General features: G+C 70.5%; 1 protein-coding gene across 1 annotated transcript in view; it reads left to right on the top strand.

Annotated features, from left to right (window-relative positions):
- The window catches only part of LOC142825182 (creatine kinase U-type, mitochondrial), a 29,872-nt gene that overhangs the window by 5,858 nt on the left and 2,562 nt on the right, over window positions 1-21,452 (top strand). The window contains exons 2-5 of the mRNA XM_089782133.1: window positions 7,643-7,841; window positions 9,620-9,715; window positions 16,833-17,054; window positions 20,003-20,088. Coding sequence (XP_089638259.1) covers window positions 7,643-7,841; window positions 9,620-9,715; window positions 16,833-17,054; window positions 20,003-20,088 — 603 coding nt within the window. The remainder of the gene's footprint in view (window positions 1-7,642; window positions 7,842-9,619; window positions 9,716-16,832; window positions 17,055-20,002; window positions 20,089-21,452) is intronic.

Here is a 21,452-nt window from a genome sequence, read left to right as displayed (position 1 = left end):
AGCCACCAAACCGACCCCTCTGCCTGGCAGACTGGCTGCTAGTCTGTACGCTCCAGAGACGTGCGTGTACATGGCGCTCTACCCACCGCGCAGCACAGCGAGAGCCACCAAACCAACCCCTCTGCCTGGCAGACTGGCTGCTAGTCTGTACGCTCCAGAGACGTGCGTGTACATGGCGCTCTACCCACCGCGCAGCACAGCGAGAGCCACCAAACCGACCCCTCTGCCTGGCAGACTGGCTGCTAGTCTGTACGCTCCAGAGACGTGCGTGTACATGGCGCTCCACCCACCGCGCAGCACAGCGAGAGCCACCAAACCGACCCCTCTGCCTGGCAGACTGGCTGCTAGTCTGTACGCTCCAGAGACGTGCGTGTACATGGCGCTCCACCCACCGCACAGCACAGCGAGAGCCACCAAACCGACCCCTCTGCCTGGCAGACTGGCTGCTAGTCTGTACGCTCCAGAGACGTGCGTGTACATGGCGCTCTACCCACCGCGCAGCACAGCGAGAGCCACCAAACCGACCCCTCTGCCTGGCAGACTGGCTGCTAGTCTGTACGCTCCAGAGACGTGCGTGTACATGGCGCTCCACCCACCGCACAGCACAGCGAGAGCCACCAAACCGACCCCTCTGCCTGGCAGACTGGCTGCTAGTCTGTACGCTCCAGAGACGTGCGTGTACATGGCGCTCTACCCACCGCGCAGCACAGCGAGAGCCACCAAACCGACCCCTCTGCCTGGCAGACTGGCTGCTAGTCTGTACGCTCCAGAGACGTGCGTGTACATGGCGCTCTACCCACCGCGCAGCACAGCGAGAGCCACCAAACCGACCCCTCTGCCTGGCAGACTGGCTGCTAGTCTGTACGCTCCAGAGACGTGCGTGTACATGGCGCTCTACCCACCGCGCAGCACAGCGAGAGCCACCAAACCGACCCCTCTGCCTGGCAGACTGGCTGCTAGTCTGTACGCTCCAGAGACGTGCGTGTACATGGCGCTCTACCCACCGCGCAGCACAGCGAGAGCCACCAAACCGACCCCTCTGCCTGGCAGACTGGCTGCTAGTCTGCACGCTCCAGAGACGTGCGTGTACATGGCGCTCTACCCACCGCGCAGCACAGCGAGAGCCACCAAACCGACCCCTCTGCCTGGCAGACTGGCTGCTAGTCTGTACGCTCCAGAGACGTGCGTGTACATGGCGCTCCACCCACCGCACAGCACAGCGAGAGCCACCAAACCGACCCCTCTGCCTGGCAGACTGGCTGCTAGTCTGTACGCTCCAGAGACGTGCGTGTACATGGCGCTCTACCCACCGCGCAGCACAGCGAGAGCCACCAAACCGACCCCTCTGCCTGGCAGACTGGCTGCTAGTCTGCACGCTCCAGAGACGTGCGTGTACATGGCGCTCCACCCACCGCGCAGCACAGCGAGAGCCACCAAACCGACCCCTCTGCCTGGCAGACTGGCTGCTAGTCTGCACGCTCCAGAGACGTGCGTGTACATGGCGCTCCACCCACCGCGCAGCACAGCGAGAGCCACCAAACCGACCCCTCTGCCTGGCAGACTGGCTGCTAGTCTGCACGCTCCAGAGACGTGCGTGTACATGGCGCTCTACCCACCGCACAGCACAGCGAGAGCCACCAAACCGACCCCTCTGCCTGGCAGACTGGCTGCTAGTCTGTACGCTCCAGAGACGTGCGTGTACATGGCGCTCTACCCACCGCGCAGCACAGCGAGAGCCACCAAACCGACCCCTCTGCCTGGCAGACTGGCTGCTAGTCTGTACGCTCCAGAGACGTGCGTGTACATGGCGCTCTACCCACCGCGCAGCACAGCGAGAGCCGCCAAACCGACCCCTCTGCCTGGCAGACTGGCTGCTAGTCTGTACGCTCCAGAGACGTGCGTGTACATGGCGCTCTACCCACCGCGCAGCACAGCGAGAGCCACCAAACCGACCCCTCTGCCTGGCAGACTGGCTGCTAGTCTGTACGCTCCAGAGACGTGCGTGTACATGGCGCTCTACCCACCGCACAGCACAGCGAGAGCCACCAAACCGACCCCTCTGCCTGGCAGACTGGCTGCTAGTCTGTACGCTCCAGAGACGTGCGTGTACATGGCGCTCTACCCACCGCGCAGCACAGCGAGAGCCACCAAACCGACCCCTCTGCCTGGCAGACTGGCTGCTAGTCTGCACGCTCCAGAGACGTGCGTGTACATGGCGCTCTACCCACCGCGCAGCACAGCGAGAGCCGCCAAACCGACCCCTCTGCCTGGCAGACTGGCTGCTAGTCTGTACGCTCCAGAGACGTGCGTGTACATGGCGCAGCACAGCGAGAGCCACCAAACCGACCCCTCTGCCTGGCAGACTGGCTGCTAGTCTGTACGCTCCAGAGACGTGCGTGTACATGGCGCTCTACCCACCGCGCAGCACAGCGAGAGCCACCAAACCGACCCCTCTGCCTGGCAGACTGGCTGCTAGTCTGTACGCTCCAGAGACGTGCGTGTACATGGCGCTCCACCCACCGCGCAGCACAGCGAGAGCCACCAAACCGACCCCTCTGCCTGGCAGACTGGCTGCTAGTCTGTACGCTCCAGAGACGTGCGTGTACATGGCGCTCCACCCACCGCGCAGCACAGCGAGAGCCACCAAACCGACCCCTCTGCCTGGCAGACTGGCTGCTAGTCTGTACGCTCCAGAGACGTGCGTGTACATGGCGCTCTACCCACCGCGCAGCACAGCGAGAGCCGCCAAACCGACCCCTCTGCCTGGCAGACTGGCTGCTAGTCTGCACGCTCCAGAGACGTGCGTGTACATGGCGCTCTACCCACCGCGCAGCACAGCGAGAGCCGCCAAACCGACCCCTCTGCCTGGCAGACTGGCTGCTAGTCTGTACGCTCCAGAGACGTGCGTGTACATGGCGCTCTACCCACCGCGCAGCACAGCGAGAGCCACCAAACCGACCCCTCTGCCTGGCAGACTGGCTGCTAGTCTGCACGCTCCAGAGACGTGCGTGTACATGGCGCTCTACCCACCGCGCAGCACAGCGAGAGCCACCAAACCGACCCCTCTGCCTGGCAGACTGGCTGCTAGTCTGCACGCTCCAGAGACGTGCGTGTACATGGCGCTCTACCCACCGCGCAGCACAGCGAGAGCCACCAAACCGACCTCTCTGCCTGGCAGACTGGCTGCTAGTCTGCACGCTCCAGAGACGTGCGTGTACATGGCGCTCTACCCACCGCACAGCACAGCGAGAGCCACCAAACCGACCCCTCTGCCTGGCAGACTGGCTGCTAGTCTGCATGCTCCAGAGACGTGCGTGTACATGGCGCAGCACAGCGAGAGCATGGGGGCTGCCACGGAGCCGGCCAGCACAGCCCAGCTGCGTGAATCGCTCCTGAGACACTGACAGTGAAGAACACGGGATGTGAAAATATTTCCTGTTAGGATGTTCAGAGTGTTGCTGTTCCCCACTTCTGCCACAAGCAATAGCTTCATTTCGCGGGGGAGGGGGCTGATAGAAGCCCTGTCCAACCCCTTTGATACGGCGCGTGGCATTGCCCCAAACCCAGCATTAAGGTTTTGAAACTGAACAGTAATGTTGGAAATCAGAGTCACATGGCAAGTGCCCCAGCCCATCTCGGCCCCACGCGCGGCAGCGTCACGTCGGGCTGCATCGAAACCTGCCAAACAGAAGCTTCCTAATGCTGGACGCTGGGGGCGTGGCGGCCTGACTCACAGAAATCCCCTTGGGCTTGTCCCCCCACGGCCTGATCAAGCCTCTGATGCCACCTTCCTGCCCGCTGGGCTCCCCACCACCCTGTGCTGCTGGGCCAGCAGCCCTGGTCTCCCCCAGCCCAGGCGCAGAGTTGGGGTCACCCCCCCGGAGAGCAACACAGACCCTGCCCCAGTTCAGCTCCAGGAGGATCCAGCTGTAACACCTCAGCCAGGAACCCAACCGCCAAATGGGACCAAAGGCCCAGTCAATCTGTCCTGCTCTGGGACAGCTGTACACAGGCAGACTCATGAGGCCGGCCCCCTTCTCAGGGGGGGCAGAGACGCCCAGCGGAGCCTCCCCCAGGGAACGGCTATCGACACTGGGCCCGATGAGAAACCAGAGTGTGTCCCGGGCACAGGCAGGGGGCGCTAAGTGGCTGCGAGTGCAAACAGACAGAGCAAAGCCAGTTACTAAACTAACATGAACAAAACCACTTAGCTGCTTCTAATCCACGAGAAACCTGCTCCCTGCGAATTCCTGCCCGAAGCAGCTGTTCTTGCCCCCGTACCAGCTGCATGGCAGAGCTGCTCTTCCCTCTGGCCGGGGTCTACGGCTTCTGCAAAGTCCTTTGTCTCCTCTTAGGGCGGGCCAGGCCGTTTCCAAAGGCAGCTGAAGGCAAAGGACTTCCCATACCTGTGGAAAGGTACCAGGCTGGAGATGGATTCCAGTACCAGGTGCCTGGGCACGTGTCTTTCTAGGGCCAAGCGCAGTTTGGGTCACAGGACAAACGCTCCCATTTGCAGGTTGCTGGGTTGATCACCGAGCCATTAGGTTTCTGGAGCAGCAGTAATGGCCCTTGTTAGCCCTGGCACCTCAGACAGACCCCACGTTGCATGCCCGAGTGGTCCATGCGCGAGGGGGAGACCCATTCCGCAGATGGTACCGCAACCCCGATCCGGGCCAGGGCCTGTTTTGCATAAAGCATCTTGGAGTCCGGCGTGTTCCTGGTCCCAAGCCAGGTCTCCTGCAGCATGTTGGGAGCCCATCAGGGGAGGGGGGTACACGAAACTCACAAATAAGATCCTGCGTTGAGAATTGCCCCAGACCTATTGGCTCGGCCTTGCCTTGAACAGGCCCCAGGCTGACACACCACAAGCCAAAGGCCAAGGCCCCAGCATGGTCTATGGCTGAAAGGAAGATCTAAGCAGCTCCTCAGCTGGGGGGGTTGAGATTGTGGGGTGTCTGGCAGCCCGTCTCAGGAGGCCCCCAAGGGGACGGATGGTCCCGGCTTTGCACAGGAGGCCCCTGCCTGAGTCCCCCCCTAGGGGACGGATGGTCCCGGCTTTGCACAGGAGGCCCCTGCCTGAGTCCCCCCAAGGGGACGGATGGTCCCGGCTTTGCACAGGAGGCCCCTGCCTGAGTCTCCCCCAAGGGGAGGGATGGTCCCGGCTTTGCACAGGAGGCCCCTGCCTGAGTCTCCCCCAAGGGGACGGACGGTCCCGGCTTTGCACAGGAGGCCCCTGCTGGCCACGTACCCGGGGCACCACGCACACGGGCCCGTCAGGTGCTCAGGAGAACGTGGTCAATCCACACGTGCCCTGCAGGCGGAGAAGGCTGCTCCTGGCAGGGGGCAGTGGTGGGGGAGATTCCCTGTGGAGTGAGGGGCAGTGGGGGGGGCCAGAGGAGGCAGCTCCTGGCAGGGGGCAGTGGGGGGGGAGATTCCCTGTGGAGTGAGGGGCAGTGGGGGGGAGATTCCCTGCGGAGTGAGGGGCAGTGGGGGGGGGCCAGAGGAGGCTGCTCCTGGCAGGGGGCAGTGGGGGGGGAGATTCCCTGTGGAGTGAGGGGCAGTGGGGGGGGCCAGAGGAGGCAGCTCCTGGCAGGGGGCAGTGGGGGGGGAGATTCCCTGTGGAGTGAAGGGCAGTGGGGGGGGCCAGAGGAGGCAGCTCCTGGCAGGGGGCAGTGGGGGGGGAGATTCCCTGCAGGGTGAGGGGCAGTGGGGGGGGCCGGAGGAGGCAGCTCCTGGCAGGGGGCAGTGGGGGGGAGATTCCCTGCGGAGTGAGGGGCAGTGGGGGGGCCGGAGGAGGCAGCTCCTGGCAGGGGGCAGTGGGGGGGGAGATTCCCTGTGGAGTGAGGGGCAGTGGGGGGGCCGGAGGAGGCAGCTCCTGGCAGGGGGCAGTGGGGGGGGAGATTCCCTGTGGAGTGAGGGGCCGTGGGGGGGGCCGGAGGAGGCAGCTCCTGGCAGGGGGCAGTGGGGGGAGATTCCCTGCGGAGTGAGGGGCAGTGGGGGGGGGCCGGAGAAGGCAGCTCCTGGCAGGGGGCAGTGGGGGGGGAGATTCCCTGTGGAGTGAGGGGCAGTGGGGGGGGGCCGGAGGAGGCAGCTCCTGGCAGGGGGCAGTGGGGGGGGAGATTCCCTGTGGAGTGAGGGGCAGTGGGGGGGGGGGCGGAGGAGGCAGCTCCTGGCAGGGGGCAGTGGGGGGAGATTCCCTGTGGAGTGAGGGGCAGTGGGGGGGCCGGAGGAGGCAGCTCCTGGCAGGGGGCAGTGGGGGGGAGATTCCCTGTGGAGTGAGGGGCAGTGGGGGGGCCGGAGGAGGCAGCTCCTGGCAGGGGGCAGTGGGGGGAGATTCCCTGTGGAGTGAGGGGCAGTGGGGGGGCCGGAGGAGGCAGCTCCTGGCAGGGGGCAGTGGGGGGGAGATTCCCTGTGGAGTGAGGGGCAGTGGGGGGGGGCCGGAGGAGGCAGCTCCTGGCAGGGGGCAGTGGGGGGGGAGATTCCCTGTGGAGTGAGGGGCAGTGGGGGGGGGCCGGAGGAGGCAGCTCCTGGCAGGGGGCAGTGGGGGGGGAGATTCCCTGTGGAGTGAGGGGCAGTGGGGGGGGGGGCGGAGGAGGCAGCTCCTGGCAGGGGGCAGTGGGGGGGAGATTCCCTGCGGAGTGAGGGGCAGTGGGGGGGCCGGAGGAGGCAGCTCCTGGCAGGGGGCAGTGGGGGGGGAGATTCCCTGTGGAGTGAGGGGCAGTGGGGGGGGGGGGCCGGAGGAGGCAGCTCCTGGCAGGGGGCAGTGGGGGGAGATTCCCTGCGGAGTGAGGGGCAGTGGGGGGGGCCGGAGGAGGCAGCTCCTGGCAGGGGGCAGTGGGGGGGGAGATTCCCTGTGGAGTGAGGGGCAGTGGGGGGGGGGCCGGAGGAGGCAGCTCCTGGCAGGGGGCAGTGGGGGGGGAGATTCCCTGTGGAGTGAGGGGCAGTGGGGGGGGGGCCGGAGGAGGCAGCTCCTGGCAGGGGGTAGTGGGGGGGAGATTCCCTGTGGAGTGAGGGGCAGTGGGGGGGCCGGAGGAGGCAGCTCCTGGCAGGGGGCAGTGGGGGGAGATTCCCTGCGGAGTGAGGGGCAGTGGGGGGGGGGGGCCGGAGGAGGCAGCTCCTGGCAGGGGGCAGTGGGGGGAGATTCCCTGTGGAGTGAGGGGCAGTGGGGGGGCCGGAGGAGGCAGCTCCTGGCAGGGGGCAGTGGGGGGGAGATTCCCTGCGGAGTGAGGGGCAGTGGGGGGGCCGGAGGAGGCAGCTCCTGGCAGGGGGCAGTGGGGGGAGATTCCCTGCGGAGTGAGGGGCAGTGGGGGGGCCGGAGGAGGCAGCTCCTGGCAGGGGGCAGTGGGGGGGGAGATTCCCTGCGGAGTGAGGGGCAGTGGGGGGAGATTCCCTGCGGAGTGAGGGGCAGTGGGGGGGCCGGAGGAGGCAGCGGGGGAAGTGGGGCTGGAAGGGGGTGAGAGGCAGCCGGCGCCCTGCGTGGGCCGGAGCGGAAGCTCCCTTGGCGTCCACAGGAGCCAGCCTCCCCTCAGGCCACAGGGGCGGGTAGTGCCCTGGCCAAGGGGTCTCCCCCCCGCGGGGCTGGCGGGGCGTGGGGGAGCAGACAGCAGCAGGTCCGACCGGCCCGTGTGCGCTCTCCCCACAGCGCCGAGTACCCGGACCTGCGGAAGCACAACAACTGCATGGCCAGTAACCTGACCCCGGCCATCTACGCCCGGCTCTGCGACAAGGGCACCCCCAACAACTGGACCCTGGACCAGTGCATCCAGACCGGCGTGGACAACCCCGGCCACCCCTTCATAAAGACCGTGGGCATGGTCGCAGGGGACGAGGAGTCCTACGAGGTGAGCGCGGAGCAACCAGCACGCACAATAGTCCTAGCGCATACAGCCCCAGCCCCCCACCTCCCCTCAGCCCCCCAGCCCCCCACCTTCCTCAGCCCCCCAGCCCCCCACCTCCCCTCAGCCCCCCAGCCCCCCACCTTCCCCTCAGCCCCCCGCCTCAGCCCCCCACCTTCCCCTCAGCCCCCCCAGCCTCAGCCCTCAGCCCCCCACCTTCCCTCAGCCCCCCGCCTCAGCCCCCCACCTTCCCCTCAGCCCCCGCCTCAGCTCCCCGCCTTCCTCAGCCCCCCGCCTCAGCCCCCCGCCTTCCCCTCAGCCCCCGCCCCAGCCCCCCGCCTTCCCCTCAGCCCCCCCAGCCTCAACCCCCCGCCTTCCCCTCAGCCCCCCGCCTCAGCCCCCCACCTTCCCCTCAGCCCCCCAACTCCCCACCTTCCCCTCAGCCCCCGCCTCAGCCCCCCAGCCCCCCACCTTCCCCTCAGCCCCCCGCCTCAGCCCCCCACCTTCCCCTCAGCCCCCCCAGCCTCAGCCCCCAGCCCCCCACCTTCCCTCAGCCCCCCGCCTCAGCCCCCCACCTTCCCCTCAGCCCCCGCCTCAGCTCCCCGCCTTTCCCTCAGCCCCCGCCTCAGCCCCCCGCCTTCCCCTCAGCCCCCGCCCCAGCCCCCCGCCTTCCTCAGCCCCCCAGCCTCAACCCCCCGCCTTCCTCAGCCCCCCGCCTCAGCCCCCCACCTTCCCCTCAGCCCCCCAACTCCCCACCTTCCCCTCAGCCCCCGCCTCAGCCCCCCAGCCCCCCACCTTCCCCTCAGCCCCCCGCCTCAGCCCCCCACCTTCCCCTCAGCCCCCGCCTCAGCCCCCCCACCTTCCCCTCAGCCCCCCACCTTCCTCAGCCCCCCAGCCTCAGCCCCCCACCTTCCCCTCAGCCCCCACCTCAGCCCCCCACCTTCCCCTCAGCCCCCCCAGCCTCAGCCCCCAGCCCCCCACCTTCCCCTCAGCCCCCGCCTCAGCCCCCCACCTTCCCCTCAGCCCCCCCAGCCTCAGCCCCCCACCTTCCCCTCAGCCCCCAGCCCCCCACCTTCCCCTCAGCCCCCGCCTCAGCCCCCCGCCTTCCCCTCAGCCCCCCGCCTCAGCCCCCCGCCTTCCCCTCAGCCCCCCGCCTCAGCCCCCACCTTCCCCTCAGCCCCCCCAGCCTCAACCCCCTGCCTTCTCCTCAGCCCCCCCGCCTCAGCCCCCCGCCTTCCCCTCAGCCCCCCGCCTCAGCCCCCCACCTTCCCCTCAGCCCCCGCCCCCCACCTTCCCCTCAGCCCCCCCAGCCTCAGCCCCCCACCTTCCCCTCAGCCCCCCCAGCCTCAGCCCCCCACCTTCCCCTCAGCCTCCGCTCAGCCCCCCACCTTCCCCTCAGCCCCCCCAGCCTCAGCCCCTAGCCCCCCACCTTCCCCGCAGCCCCCCCAGCCTCAGCCCCCAGCCCCCCCACTCTACTCTCAGCCCCCCTGCCTCAGCCCCCAGCCTCCCACCTTCCCCTCAGCCCCCAGCCCAGCCCCTGCTCCCCCGGCTTAGCCCCCAGCCCACGTCTCCTTGGCCTCCCCACACTGCAGCCTCTCCCAGCCTGGGTTTCCTGAGGGAGGCCAGCGTCTGAGGGCTGAGCAGGTGGCAGCGGCACGGTGCTTCCGTGGTGCCCCATGCTCGGCTGGGCGCAGGAGAGGCAGCACTGGCTGCAGGGACAGGCCAGGCCCCGACCGGCCAAGGCCCCACTGCCCCCTCGAAGCCCTGCCTTGCTGCCCTGCCAGGTGTTCGCGGACCTGTTTGACCCCGTGATCCAGGAGCGGCACAACGGTTACAACCCGCGGGCCATGAAGCACCCCACGGACCTGGATGCCAGTAAGGTGCGTGACGCCCGGGGCCGCGGGAGAGGGGTTCCAGCGCCGTCTCCTGCGCCCCGGGGGCAGGTGTCACCAGGGCCCCAGGCCTGTGCCCGTGGCAGGGAGCCTGACACGTCCGGGGCGGGCCAGAGCCGGGGAGGCGGAGCCCTCCCTCCAGGTGCAGCCACGGCCGCTGGCCTCTCCACGGCTGCAGGTGAGACCAGCGTGGAGCCTCCTCCACCGGGCCCGTGGCCCTGCCCCCCAGTGGGCCCTGAGGGGCCATTCGGTAGCTCACCGGGCTGGAAAGGAGGCGAGTGCCCGGAAGCCAAGGCCGCGGAGCGTGGAACGTGGGGCGGAGCCGGCCCGGCCGTGGGTGAGCAGCTGCGGCTGGATGCCGGGCGTGAGGGTCTGAGCTTGGCCCAGCCTGGGTGGTGCCAAGTCCCGTCGCTGCCAAGTGGGTTCACTTGTATTCGCTGGGCCTTGCCGAGGCTGCTCCTGTCGGTTCCACGCGCCTGTTGCTGCCAGCCTGAGGCAGTCCCGTCAGCGCCACGGCGCCGCCTCCCCCGGCCAGCCCGCGTATGGCGCCTCAGGGCAGGGCTTGGGGAGACTGGGGCCTGGCACAGGGCGGGTCCCCGAGGCTGCGGGCAGGGTGCGGCCGGGGTGGGACAGGCTGGAGGTGGAGCTGCCGGCGCCCTGGGGAGGCTGGGGGGCAGCCGGGCATTTCCCAGGGCTCCAGGACAAGCAGAGAGATGCCCTGCGCTCAGGGGCGGACATAGGGCAGGGCGAGCGGGGCGGCCGCAGAAGAAAGCAGTGTGCTTTGGCAGGAGGTGGTGGGGATGCAGGATCGCAGTGGGAGGGAGGGTGTTGGAGCAGGATGAGGGTGGGTGTGTGGAGGGAGGTGCAGGAGCAGGGTGGGGATGGGGGTGAGGAGGGAGGTGCAGGAGCAGGCTGGAGATGGGGGTGAGGAGGGAGGTGCAGGAGCAGGCTGGGTGTGGGGGTGTGGAGGGAGGTGCAGGAGCAGGGTGGTGGTGGGGGTGTGGAGGGAGGTGCAGGAGCAGGCTGGAGATGGGGGTGAGGAGGTAGGTGCAGGAGCAGGCTGGAGATGGGGGTGAGGAGGGAGGTGCAGGAGCAGGCTGGGGGTGGGGGTGTGGAGGGAGGTGCAGGAGCAGGCTGGGGGTGGGGGTGTGGAGGGAGGTGCAGGAGCAGGCTGGGGGTGGGGGTGTGGAGGGAGGTGCAGGAGGAGGGTGGGGATGGGGGTGAGGAGGGAGGTGCAGGAGCAGGCTGGGGGTGGGGGTGTGGAGGGAGGTGCAGGAGCAGGCTGGGGGTGGGGGTGTGGAGGGAGGTGCAGGAGGAGGGTGGGGATGGGGGTGAGGAGGGAGGTGCAGGAGCAGGGTGGGGGTGGGGGTGTGGAGGGAGGTGCAGGAGGAGGGTGGGGATGGGGGTGAGGAGGGAGGTGCAGGAGCAGGGTGGGGATGGGGGTGAGGAGGGAGGTGCAGGAGCAGGCTGGGGGTGGGGGTGTGGAGGGAGGTGCAGGAGGAGGGTGGGGATGGGGGTGTGGAGGGAGGTGCAGGAGGAGAGTGGGGATGGGGGTGTGGAGGGAGGTGCAGGTGGAGGGTGGGGGTGGGGGAGGAGGGAGGTGCAGGAGCAGGGTGGGGATGGGGGTGTGGAGGGAGGTGCAGGAGCAGGCTGGGGGTGGGGGTGGGGAGGGAGGTGCAGGAGCAGGCTGGGGGTGGGGGTGGGGAGGGAGGTGCAGGAGCAGGGTGCGGATGGGTGTGTGGAGGGAGGTGCAGGAGCAGGCTGGGGGTGGGGGTGGGGGTGTGGAGGGAGGTGCAGGAGCAGGTTGGGGTGGGGGTGGGGAGGGAGGTGCAGGAGCAGGGTGCGGATGGGTGTGTGGAGGGAGGTGCAGGAGCAGGTTGGGGGTGGGGGTGGGGAGTGAGGTGCAGGAGCAGGTTGGGGGTGGGGGTGGGGGTGGGGGTGGGGAGGGAGGTGCAGGAGCAGGCTGGGGGTGGGGGTGTGGAGGTAGGTGCAGGAGCAGGCTGGGGGTGGGGGTGAGGAGGGAGGTGCAGGAGCAGGTTGGGGTGGGGGTGGGGAGGGAGGTGCAGGAGCAGGCTGGGGGTGGGGGTGAGGAGGGAGGTGCAGGAGCAGGTTGGGGTGGGGGTGGGGAGGGAGGTGCAGGAGCAGGCTGGGGGTGGGGGTGTGGAGGGAGGTGCAGGAGCAGGGTGCGGATGGGTGTGAGGAGGGAGGTGCAGGAGCAGGCTGGGGGTGGGGGTGAGGAGGGAGGTGCAGGAGCAGGCTGGGGGTGGGGGTGAGGAGGGAGGTGCAGGAGCAGGTTGGGGATGGGTGTGTGGAGGGAGGTGCAGGAGCAGGTTGGGGGTGGGGCTGGGGAGGGAGGTGCAGGAGCAGGGTGCGGATGGGTGTGTGGAGGGAGGTGAAGGAGCAGGCTGGGGGTGGGGAGGGAGGTGCAGGAGCAGGCTGGGGGTGTGGAGGGAGGTGCAGGAGCTGGTTGGGGTGGGGGTGGGGAGGGAGGTGCAGGAGCAGGTTGGGGTGGGGGTGTGGAGGGAGGTGCAGGAGCAGGGTGCGGATGGTGTGTGGAGGGAGGTGCAGGAGCAGGTTGGGGGTGGGGGTGCGGAGGGAGGTGCAGGAGCAGGCTGGGGGTGGGGGTGTGGAGGGAGGTGCAGGAGCAGGTTGGGGGTGGGGGTGGGGAGGGAGGTGCAGGAGCAGGTTGGGGGTGGGTGTGTGGAGGTAGGTGCAGGAGCAGGCTGGGGGTGGGGGTGAGGAGGGAGGTGCAGGAGCAGGTTGGGGTGGGGGTGGGGAGGGAGGTGTAGGAGCAGGCTGGGGGTGGGGGTGTGGAGGGAGGTGCAGGAGCAGGGTGAGGATGGGTGTGTGGAGGGAGGTGCAGGAGCAGGTTGGGGGTGGGGGTGTGGAGGGAGGTGCAGGAGCAGGCTGGGGGTGGGGGTGAGGAGGGAGGTGCAGGAGCAGGTTGGGGTGGGGGTGGGGAGGGAGGTGTAGGAGCAGGCTGGGGGTGGGGGTGTGGAGGGAGGTGCAGGAGCAGGGTGCGGATGGGTGTGTGGAGGGAGGTGCAGGAGCAGGTTGGGAGTGGGGGTGTGGAGGGAGGTGCAGGAGCAGGCTGGGGGTGGGGGTGGGGAGGGAGGTGCAGGAGCAGGGTGGGGGTGGGGGTGGGGAGGGAGGTGCAGGAGCAGGCTGGGGGTGGGGGTGAGGAGGGAGGTGCAGGAGCAGGTTGGGGATGGGTGTGTGGAGGGAGGTGCAGGAGCAGGGTGCGGATGGGTGGGTGGAGGGAGGTGCAGGAGCAGGTTGGGGGTGGGGGTGGGGAGGGAGGTGCAGGAGCAGGGTGCGGATGGGTGGGTGGAGGGAGGTGCAGGAGCAGGTTGGGGGTGGGGGTGCGGAGGGAGGTGCAGGAGCAGGCTGGGGGTGGGGGTGTGGAGGGAGGTGCAGGAGCAGGTTGGGGGTGGGGGTGGGGAGGGAGGTGCAGGAGCAGGTTGGGGGTGGGTGTGTGGAGGTAGGTGCAGGAGCAGGCTGGGGGTGGGGGTGAGGAGGGAGGTGCAGGAGCAGGTTGGGGTGGGGGTGGGGAGGGAGGTGTAGGAGCAGGCTGGGGGTGGGGGTGTGGAGGGAGGTGCAGGAGCAGGGTGAGGATGGGTGTGTGGAGGGAGGTGCAGGAGCAGGTTGGGGGTGGGGGTGTGGAGGGAGGTGCAGGAGCAGGCTGGGGGTGGGGGTGAGGAGGGAGGTGCAGGAGCAGGTTGGGGTGGGGGTGGGGAGGGAGGTGTAGGAGCAGGCTGGGGGTGGGGGTGTGGAGGGAGGTGCAGGAGCAGGGTGCGGATGGGTGTGTGGAGGGAGGTGCAGGAGCAGGTTGGGGGTGGGGGTGTGGAGGGAGGTGCAGGAGCAGGCTGGGGGTGGGGGTGGGGAGGGAGGTGCAGGAGCAGGGTGGGGGTGGGGGTGGGGAGGGAGGTGCAGGAGCAGGCTGGGGGTGGGGGTGAGGAGGGAGGTGCAGGAGCAGGTTGGGGATGGGTGTGTGGAGGGAGGTGCAGGAGCAGGTTGGGGGTGGGGGTGGGGAGGGAGGTGCAGGAGCAGGGTGCGGATGGGTGGGTGGAGGGAGGTGCAGGAGCAGGCTGGGGGTGGGGAGGGAGGTGCAGGAGCAGGCTGGGGGTGGGGGTGTGGAGGTAGGTGCAGGAGCAGGTTGGGGTGGGGGTGGGGAGGGAGGTGCAGGAGCAGGCTGGGGTGGGGGTGTGGAGGGAGGTGCAGGAGCAGGGTGCGGATGGGTGTGTGGAGGGAGGTGCAGGAGCAGGTTGGGGGTGGGGGTGGGGAGGGAGGTGCAGGAGCAGGCTGGGGGTGGGGGTGGGGAGGGAGGTGCAGGAGCAGGCTGGGGGTGGGTGTGTGGAGGGAGGTGCAGGAGCAGGCTGGGGGTGGGTGTGTGGAGGTAGGTGCAGGAGCAGGTTGGGGTGGGGGTGGGGAGGGAGGTGCAGGAGCAGGCTGGGGGTGGGGGTGTGGAGGGAGGTGCAGGAGCAGGTTGGGGGTGGGGGTGGGGAGGGAAGTGCAGGAGCAGGCTGGGGGTGGGGGTGTGGAGGGAGGTGCAGGAGCAGGTTGGGGTGGGGGTGGGGAGGGAGGTGCAGGAGCAGGCTGGGGGTGGGGGTGGGGAGGGAGGTGCAGGAGCAGGCTGGGGGTGGGGGTGGGGAGGGAGGTGCAGGAGCAGGCTGGGGGTGGGGGTGGGGAGGGAGGTGCAGGAGCAGGTTGGGGGTGGGGGTGGGGAGGGAGGTGCAGGAGCAGGCTGGGGGTGGGGGTGGGGAGGGAGGTGCAGGAGCAGGGTGGGGGTGGGGGTGGGGAGGGAGGTGCAGGAGCAGGCTGGGGGTGGGGGTGGGGGTGGGGAGGGAGGTGCAGGAGCAGGCTGGGGGTGGGGGTGTGGAGGGAGGTGCAGGAGCAGGGTGCGGATGGGTGTGTGGAGGGAGGTGCAGGAGCAGGCTGGGGGTGGGGGTGGGGAGGGAGGTGCAGGAGCAGGGTGCGGATGGGTGTGAGGAGGGAGGTGCAGGAGCAGGCTGGGGGTGGGGGTGGGGAGGGAGGTGCAGGAGCAGGCTGGGGGTGGGGGTGGGGAGGGAGGTGCAGGAGCAGGCTGGGGGTGGGGGTGTGGAGGGAGGTGCAGGAGCAGGCTGGGGGTGGGGGTGGGGAGGGAGGTGCAGGAGCAGGCTGGGGGTGGGGAGGGAGGTGCAGGCTGGGGGTGGGGGTGGGGAGGGAGGTGCAGGAGCAGGCTGGGGGTGGGGGTGGGGAGGAAGGTGCAGGAGCAGGCTGGGGGTGGGGGTGGGGAGGGAGGTGCAGGAGCAGGCTGGGGGTGGGGGTGGGGAGGGAGGTGCAGGAGCAGGCTGGGGGTGGGGGTGGGGAGGGAGGTGCAGGCTGGGGGTTGGGGTGTGGAGGGAGGTGCAGGAGCAGGCTGGGGGTGGGGGTGGGGAGGGAGGTGCAGGAGCAGGGTGCGGATTGGGGTGGGGAGGGAAGCTGCTTGGGGGCCCCTCCCCCGTATAGAGGAGCGGTTCCGCAAGGCAGCATTAGAGATAGTGGGGCCGGTCGGCCAGGCGACCCGGACGGGGGAGAAGTGCATCCTGGGAGCCGGGGATACGGCCACCCACTGCCCCGGGGCCGGGGCCCTGCCCTCTAGCGAGCAGACACGGTGGCAGACTCTGCTGGCCCTTTCCAGCGGGGGGGGGGGGGGGGGGTTTCCCAGGAGTCCTCACGGACCAGGGGTCCCACTTCACGTCGGCCCCGCTCCAGCGCTTGTGGGAGACGCACGGGGCCCGGCTCCCCTGGACCCCAGCGTATGGCGCCCGGCCCAGCGGGCTGGTGGGGAGGTTCCAGGGGACCCTGAAGCAGACGCTGGAGGCCTTTATGCACCAGCACCCACAGGACTGGGACAAGTACCTGCCCCCCCTGCTGTCTGCACAGGGGGAGGCGCTCTGAGGGTCTGCCAGGCTCTCCCAGACCGAGCTGGGGTGCAGAGGGGAAGGACCCCGGGGCTTGCTGAGAGAGTTGTGGGAGGGGGAGACCTCCCTGGATGGAGCGTCGGGGGTGGAGGACGTCCTGGCTTTCCGGGGAAGGCTCGCTGGGCTCATGGGCCCGTCCAGAGAGACCCTGGCCAGAGCTCAAGGGCAGTGGAAGGGCTGGTACGGCCCCCGAAGAGGGCCCTGTGCCGGTCCCCGGAGCTGTGCAGCAACCGGACGGAGGAGCCGGCTCCTGCAGGGCAGCGCTGTGGCCGGCCCAAGCCAAGGGCAGCGCCAGTGTCTCCGCGGCGGGTTTCCTGGGCAGGGCCCTGAACTCCCCAGGTCACAAGCAGAGTGACCCTGCTCGGTTCGCTCTCGGGGGGGGGGGGGGGGGGGGGGGGGGGGGGGGGGGGGGGAGCTGTGGCGGGGGGGGTCTGCTCTGTGACCCGGGGCCCCCGCGCTGGGAGGGGAGATTCTCACTGACTCTCCCAAATGCGGATTAACCAGACCCCCAGGCTCAGCCGCCCCGGGAGAGACAGAGGGAGGAGGCGGAGACCAGCGCCTGGCTGGGGGGCAGGGGCTGTCTGGGAAGCATGGAGAGAACAGGCTAAGCTGGGGGCGAGGGGTGCTGGACCCCCACCCTAGGGCCTGAGCCGTCCTGGCCCTGCCCCCGGTGCCCACATCCCAGCTGTGCTGGGCTGTGTCCTGGACAATCAATAACCCCCCGTTCTACCGGCTGGGGGAGACCATTCTGGCTGCTACGGGGGCGCAGGGTCGGGGACCCCGACTCGTCACACCCCCGCCTCCTGCCCCGGGAGCTGGATCCGGCCCATGAGGCTCAGGGCCACCCCCAGCCTCGGAGGGGAGGGTAATGGGGCTGGCGTGCCAGCGCGGGCTCCTTGCGGCTGGGACTGAGCCCAGAGCTCGCCACGTGGCAGGATGGTCGCAGGCCACACTCAGCACCGCAGCGCTAGCGCAGGGATGGTTTGGCAAAAGACTCAGCTGCCCAACGCTGGCTTCAGGCAGGCCCTGGCTGCAGCCCTGGGGGTACATTGTAACCCCAACATCCCGGGCCCCTTTCCAGGCAAGGGCTCACTTTGCTCCTGGCAGCTGGGACTGCCCCAGGCCGGCTCCGGGCTCTCACCACCACCCGCTTCCACCCCCAGATTAAGTCCGGCTACTTCGATGAGCGCTATGTGCTGTCCTCGCGCGTCCGCACAGGACGCAGCATCCGCGGGCTCAGCCTGCCCCCCGCCTGCACCCGGGCAGAGAGGAGAGAGGTGGAGAAAGTCACCGTGGATGCCCTGAGCGGCCTGACCGGAGACCTGGCCGGCCGGTACTATCGCCTCAGCGACATGACAGACAAGGAGCAGCAGCAGCTTATCGATGTGAGCAGCCACTGGGGCAGGGCCACCCGGACAGGATGGGGGACGGAGCCGGGCAGGGCCACCCGGACGGGATGGGGGACGGAGCCGGGCAGAGCCACCCGGAGGGGATGGGGGACGGAGCCGGGCAGAGCCACCCGGAGGGGATGGGGGACAGAGCCGGGCAGAGCCACCCGGAGGGGATGAGGGATGAGGGAGGCGGAGCCGGGCAGGGCCACCTGGAGGGGATGAGGGAGGCAGAGCCGGGCAGGGCCACCGGGAGGGGATGGGGGGAGGCGGAGCCGGGCAGGGCCACCCTTAGGGGATGGGGGATGAGGGAGGCGGAGCCGGGCAGGGCCACCCGGAGGGGATGGGGGATGAGGGAGGCGGAGCCGGGCAGGGCCACCCAGAGGGGATGGGGGATGCGGAGCCGGGCAGAGCCACCCGGAGGGGATGGGGGACGGAGCCGGGCAGGGCCACCCGGAGGGGATGGGGGACGGAGCCGGGCAGGGCCACCCGGAGGGGATGGGGGACAGAGCCGGGCAGGGCCACCCGGAGGGGATGAGGGATGAGGGAGGCGGAGCTGGGCAGGGCCACCTGGAGGGGATGAGGGAGGCAGAGCCGGGCAGGGCCACCCTTAGGGGATGGGGGATGAGGGAGGCGGAGCCGGGCAGGGCCACCCGGACGGGATGGGGGACGGAGCTGGACAGGGCCACCCGGACGGGATGGGGGACGGAGCTGGACAGGGCCACCCGGACGGGATGGGGGACGGAGCTGGACAGGGCCACCCGGAGGGGATGGGGGACGGAGCCGGACAGGGCCACCCGGACGGGATGGGGGACGGAGCCGGGCAGAGCCACCCGGAGGGGATGGGGGACGGAGCCGGACAGGGCCACCCGGAGGGGATGGGGGACGGAGCCGGGCAGGGCCACCCGGAGGGGATGGGGGACGGAGCCGGGCAGGGCCACCCGGAGGGGATGAGGGATGCGGAGCCGGGCAGGGCCACCCGGAGGGGATGGGGGAAGGCGGAGCCGGGCAGGGCCACCCGGAGGGGATGGGGGAAGGCGGAGCCGGGCAGGGCCACCCAGAGGGGATGAGGGATGCGGAGCCGGGCAGGGCCACCCTTAGGGGATGGGGGATGAGGGAGGTGGAGCCGGGCAGGGCCACCCGGAGGGGATGGGGGATGAGGGAGGCGGAGCCGGGCAGGGCCACCCAGAGGGGATGGGGGATGCGGAGCCAGGCAGGGCCACCTGGAGGGGATGAGGGAGGCAGAGCCGGGCAGGGCCACCCGGAGGGGATGGGGGAAGGCGGAGCCGGGCAGGGCCACCCAGAGGGGATGGGGGAAGGCGGAGCCGGGCAGGGCCACCCAGAGGGGATGAGGGAGGCGGAGCCGGGCAGGGCCACCCAGAGGGGATGGGGGATGAGGGAGGCGGAGCCGGGCAGGGCCACCCGGAGGGGATGGGGGATGAGGGATGCGGAGCCAGGCAGGGCCACCCGGAGGGGATGGGGGAAGGCGGAGCCGGGCAGGGCCACCCAGAGGGGATGAGGGATGCGGAGCCAGGCAGGGCCACCCAGAGGGGATGGGGGATGCGGAGCCAGGCAGGGCCACCCGGAGGGGATGGGGGAAGGCGGAGCCGGGCAGGGCCACCCAGAGGGGATGAGGGATGCGGAGCCAGGCAGGGCCACCCGGAGGGGATGGGGGAAGGCGGAGCCGGGCAGGGCCACCCGGAGGGGATGGGGGATGCGGAGCCGGGCAGGGCCACCCGGAGGGGATGAGGGAGGCGGAGCCGGGCAGGGCCACCCGGAGGGGATGAGGGATGCGGAGCCGGGCAGGGCCACCCGGAGGGGATGGGGGAAGGCGGAGCCGGGCAGGGCCACCCGGAGGGGATGGGGGAAGGCGGAGCCGGGCAGGGCCACCCGGAGGGGATGGGGGAAGGCGGAGCCGGGCAGGGCCACCCGGAGGGGATGGGGGAAGGCGGAGCCAGGCAGGGCCACCCGGAGGGGATGAGGGAGGTGGAGCCGGGCAGGGCCACCCGGAGGGGATGGGGGAAGGCGGAGCCGGGCAGGGCCACCCGGAGGGGATGGGGGAAGGCGGAGCCGGGCAGGGCCACCCTTAGGGGATGGGGGATGCGGAGCCAGGCAGGGCCACCTGGAGGTGACCTGGAAATGGCAGCTCAGTTCTGCCCCTTTCTTCTTCCTGCCACTGCCCTTCATGCCCCTCCCTCTGCGCCCGGCAGGCTGCCTGCCCTGCATGGTGCCCACCGCCCCGCTGGAGCAGCACTGGCCTCTCCGCCAGCCAGCCGGGTGGGGCCTGGCTCCAGCCATGCCCCCCACAAGCGCTCTGCTCTCCCTGTCTTCCTCCTGGCAGCCCCACGATTGGCACCACGGGTGCTACCAGCATCTTGCTGGGCCCGCCCCCCAGGGCAGTTCTGGGCAGTCCCAGCCCGGAGCTGGCTCTGGAGGGGACCCTTAGTGACAGCCTGCGCTGGCCCTGTAATGCAGGGGGGCGTCTTACTGGGCGCTAGGCTGGGGCTGGCCCCCAGTGGCCCTGTCTGTGAGCACAGCCCGGCAGGGGGGCCAGACGCTGCCCTGACCGGTTCTGACTGGGGGAGGGAACAAAGGAAGGACGTGGGGGGAGGAGGAGTTAGTCTGGGGCTGGAAACATGATGGAGACGCCCGGGAGGGGGGTCGGAGAGCAGGGGCTCAGGCACCCGCCTTACGGGGTCTGGGGCGTCCTGCCCCCTCCTATTGCTGCATCCCGTCTGTGCTGGGCCCTCAAACCCCCTCTGCTCCGCGGGCCGGGGACACTGTTCTGGCTGCTCCGGGGGTGCAGGATCGGGGACCCCGCAGTGACTGAGGCATGGACTGTCCGTGGTGCTCCGAGTGCCGGCTGGGGGGCCCTGCCCGGCACTCGGGGATCCCCAGGAACGGTGCTTGGGGGCCTCTTGCTCATGCCCCGTCTCCTTTCCCAGGATCACTTCCTGTTCGACAAGCCCGTCTCCCCCTTGCTGACGGCAGCAGGAATGGCCCGGGACTGGCCCGACGCCCGAGGAATCTGGTAGGACCCACGGCTCTGGTCTGGGCAGAAATCCCACTAGGGCACCCGGCTCTGCCCACGGCGCCCACAACTGCACTGCCTCCCTTCTAGCCACAGCCCCACGGCCGCTGCCAGCCTGCCCCGCTGCACCCCCCAGCAGCACCCGCCAGTCAAACCCCGCTACAGCTGCGGAGAGCACCTGGACGAGGCATCCCTGGGCCCTTCTGGGACCACTGTGGCCCCGCGTCGCCCTCCGTACCCGTGTCCGAGCCGCGCCGAGCCGTGGCCCTGCGGCGCCCTCCATACCCGTGCCTGAGCCGAGCCGTGGCCCCGGGCGCCCTCCATACCCGTGTCTGAGCCGAGCCGTGGCCCCGGGCGCCCTCCATACCCGTGTCTGAGCCGCGCCGAGCCGTGGCCCCGCGGCGCCCTCCGTACCCGTGTCCGAGCCGAGCCGTGGCCCCGCGGCGCCCTCCATACCCGTGTCTGAGCCGAGCCGTGGCCCCGGGCGCCCTCCATACCCGTGTCTGAGCCGAGCCGTGGCCCTGGGCGCCCTCCATACCCGTGTCTGAGCCGCGCCGAGCCGTAGCCCCGCGGCGCCCTCCGTACCCGTGTCCGAGCCGCGCCGAGCCATGGCCCCACGGCGCCCTCCGTACCCGTGTCTGAGCCGCGCCGAGCCGTGGCCCCGGGTGCCCTCCATACCCGTGTCTGAGCCGCGCCGAGCCGTGGCCCCGCGGCGCCCTCCATACCCGTGTCCGAGCCGCGCCGAGCCGTGGCCCCGGGTGCCCTCCATACCCGTGTCTGAGCCGCGCCGAGCTGTGGCCCCGCGGCGCCCTCCATACCCGTGTCTGAGCCGCGCCGAGCCGTGGCCCCGCGGCGCCCTCCATACCCGTGTCTGAGCCGCGCCGAGCCGTGGCCCCGCGGCGCCCTCCGTACCCGTGTCCGAGCCGTGCTGAGCTGTGGCCCCGCGGCACCCTCCGTACCCGTGTCCGAGCCACGCCGAGCCGTGGCCCTGCGGCGCCCTCCGTACCCGTGTCCGAGCCGTGCTGAGCTGTGGCCCCGCGGCGCCCTCCGTACCCGTGTCCGAGCCGCGGCCTCGTGGCGCCCTCCGTACCCGTGTCCGAGCCGTGCTGCCTTGGAGGTGCACGCTGCATGAGACACAGTGGCTGGCCTGGGCCCCCTGGCTGGGACTGAGTGGGGGCAGAGTAACCGCGGTGGCCCTCAGGGCGCTGGCTGAGCCCTGGGCAGGCTCGAGGCTCTGGGCCCTGCTGGAGCGCAGGCTTTAGCTGGCGGTTGGGCCCTGCCTGGCTCCCCCGCTCCCAGAGCCGGCCTGAGTGGCCCAGCGGGAGCCCCTTGCAAGGGCTGGGCGCTGCTGGGCACCTCCGACG

The sequence above is a fragment of the Pelodiscus sinensis genome, chromosome 14 (genome assembly GCF_052426305.1).
Source record: "Pelodiscus sinensis isolate ZL-2025 chromosome 14, ASM5242630v1, whole genome shotgun sequence".
In the NCBI taxonomy this organism is placed as follows: domain Eukaryota; kingdom Metazoa; phylum Chordata; order Testudines; family Trionychidae; genus Pelodiscus; species Pelodiscus sinensis.
This window is presented reverse-complemented; position numbering and strand designations above follow the sequence as displayed.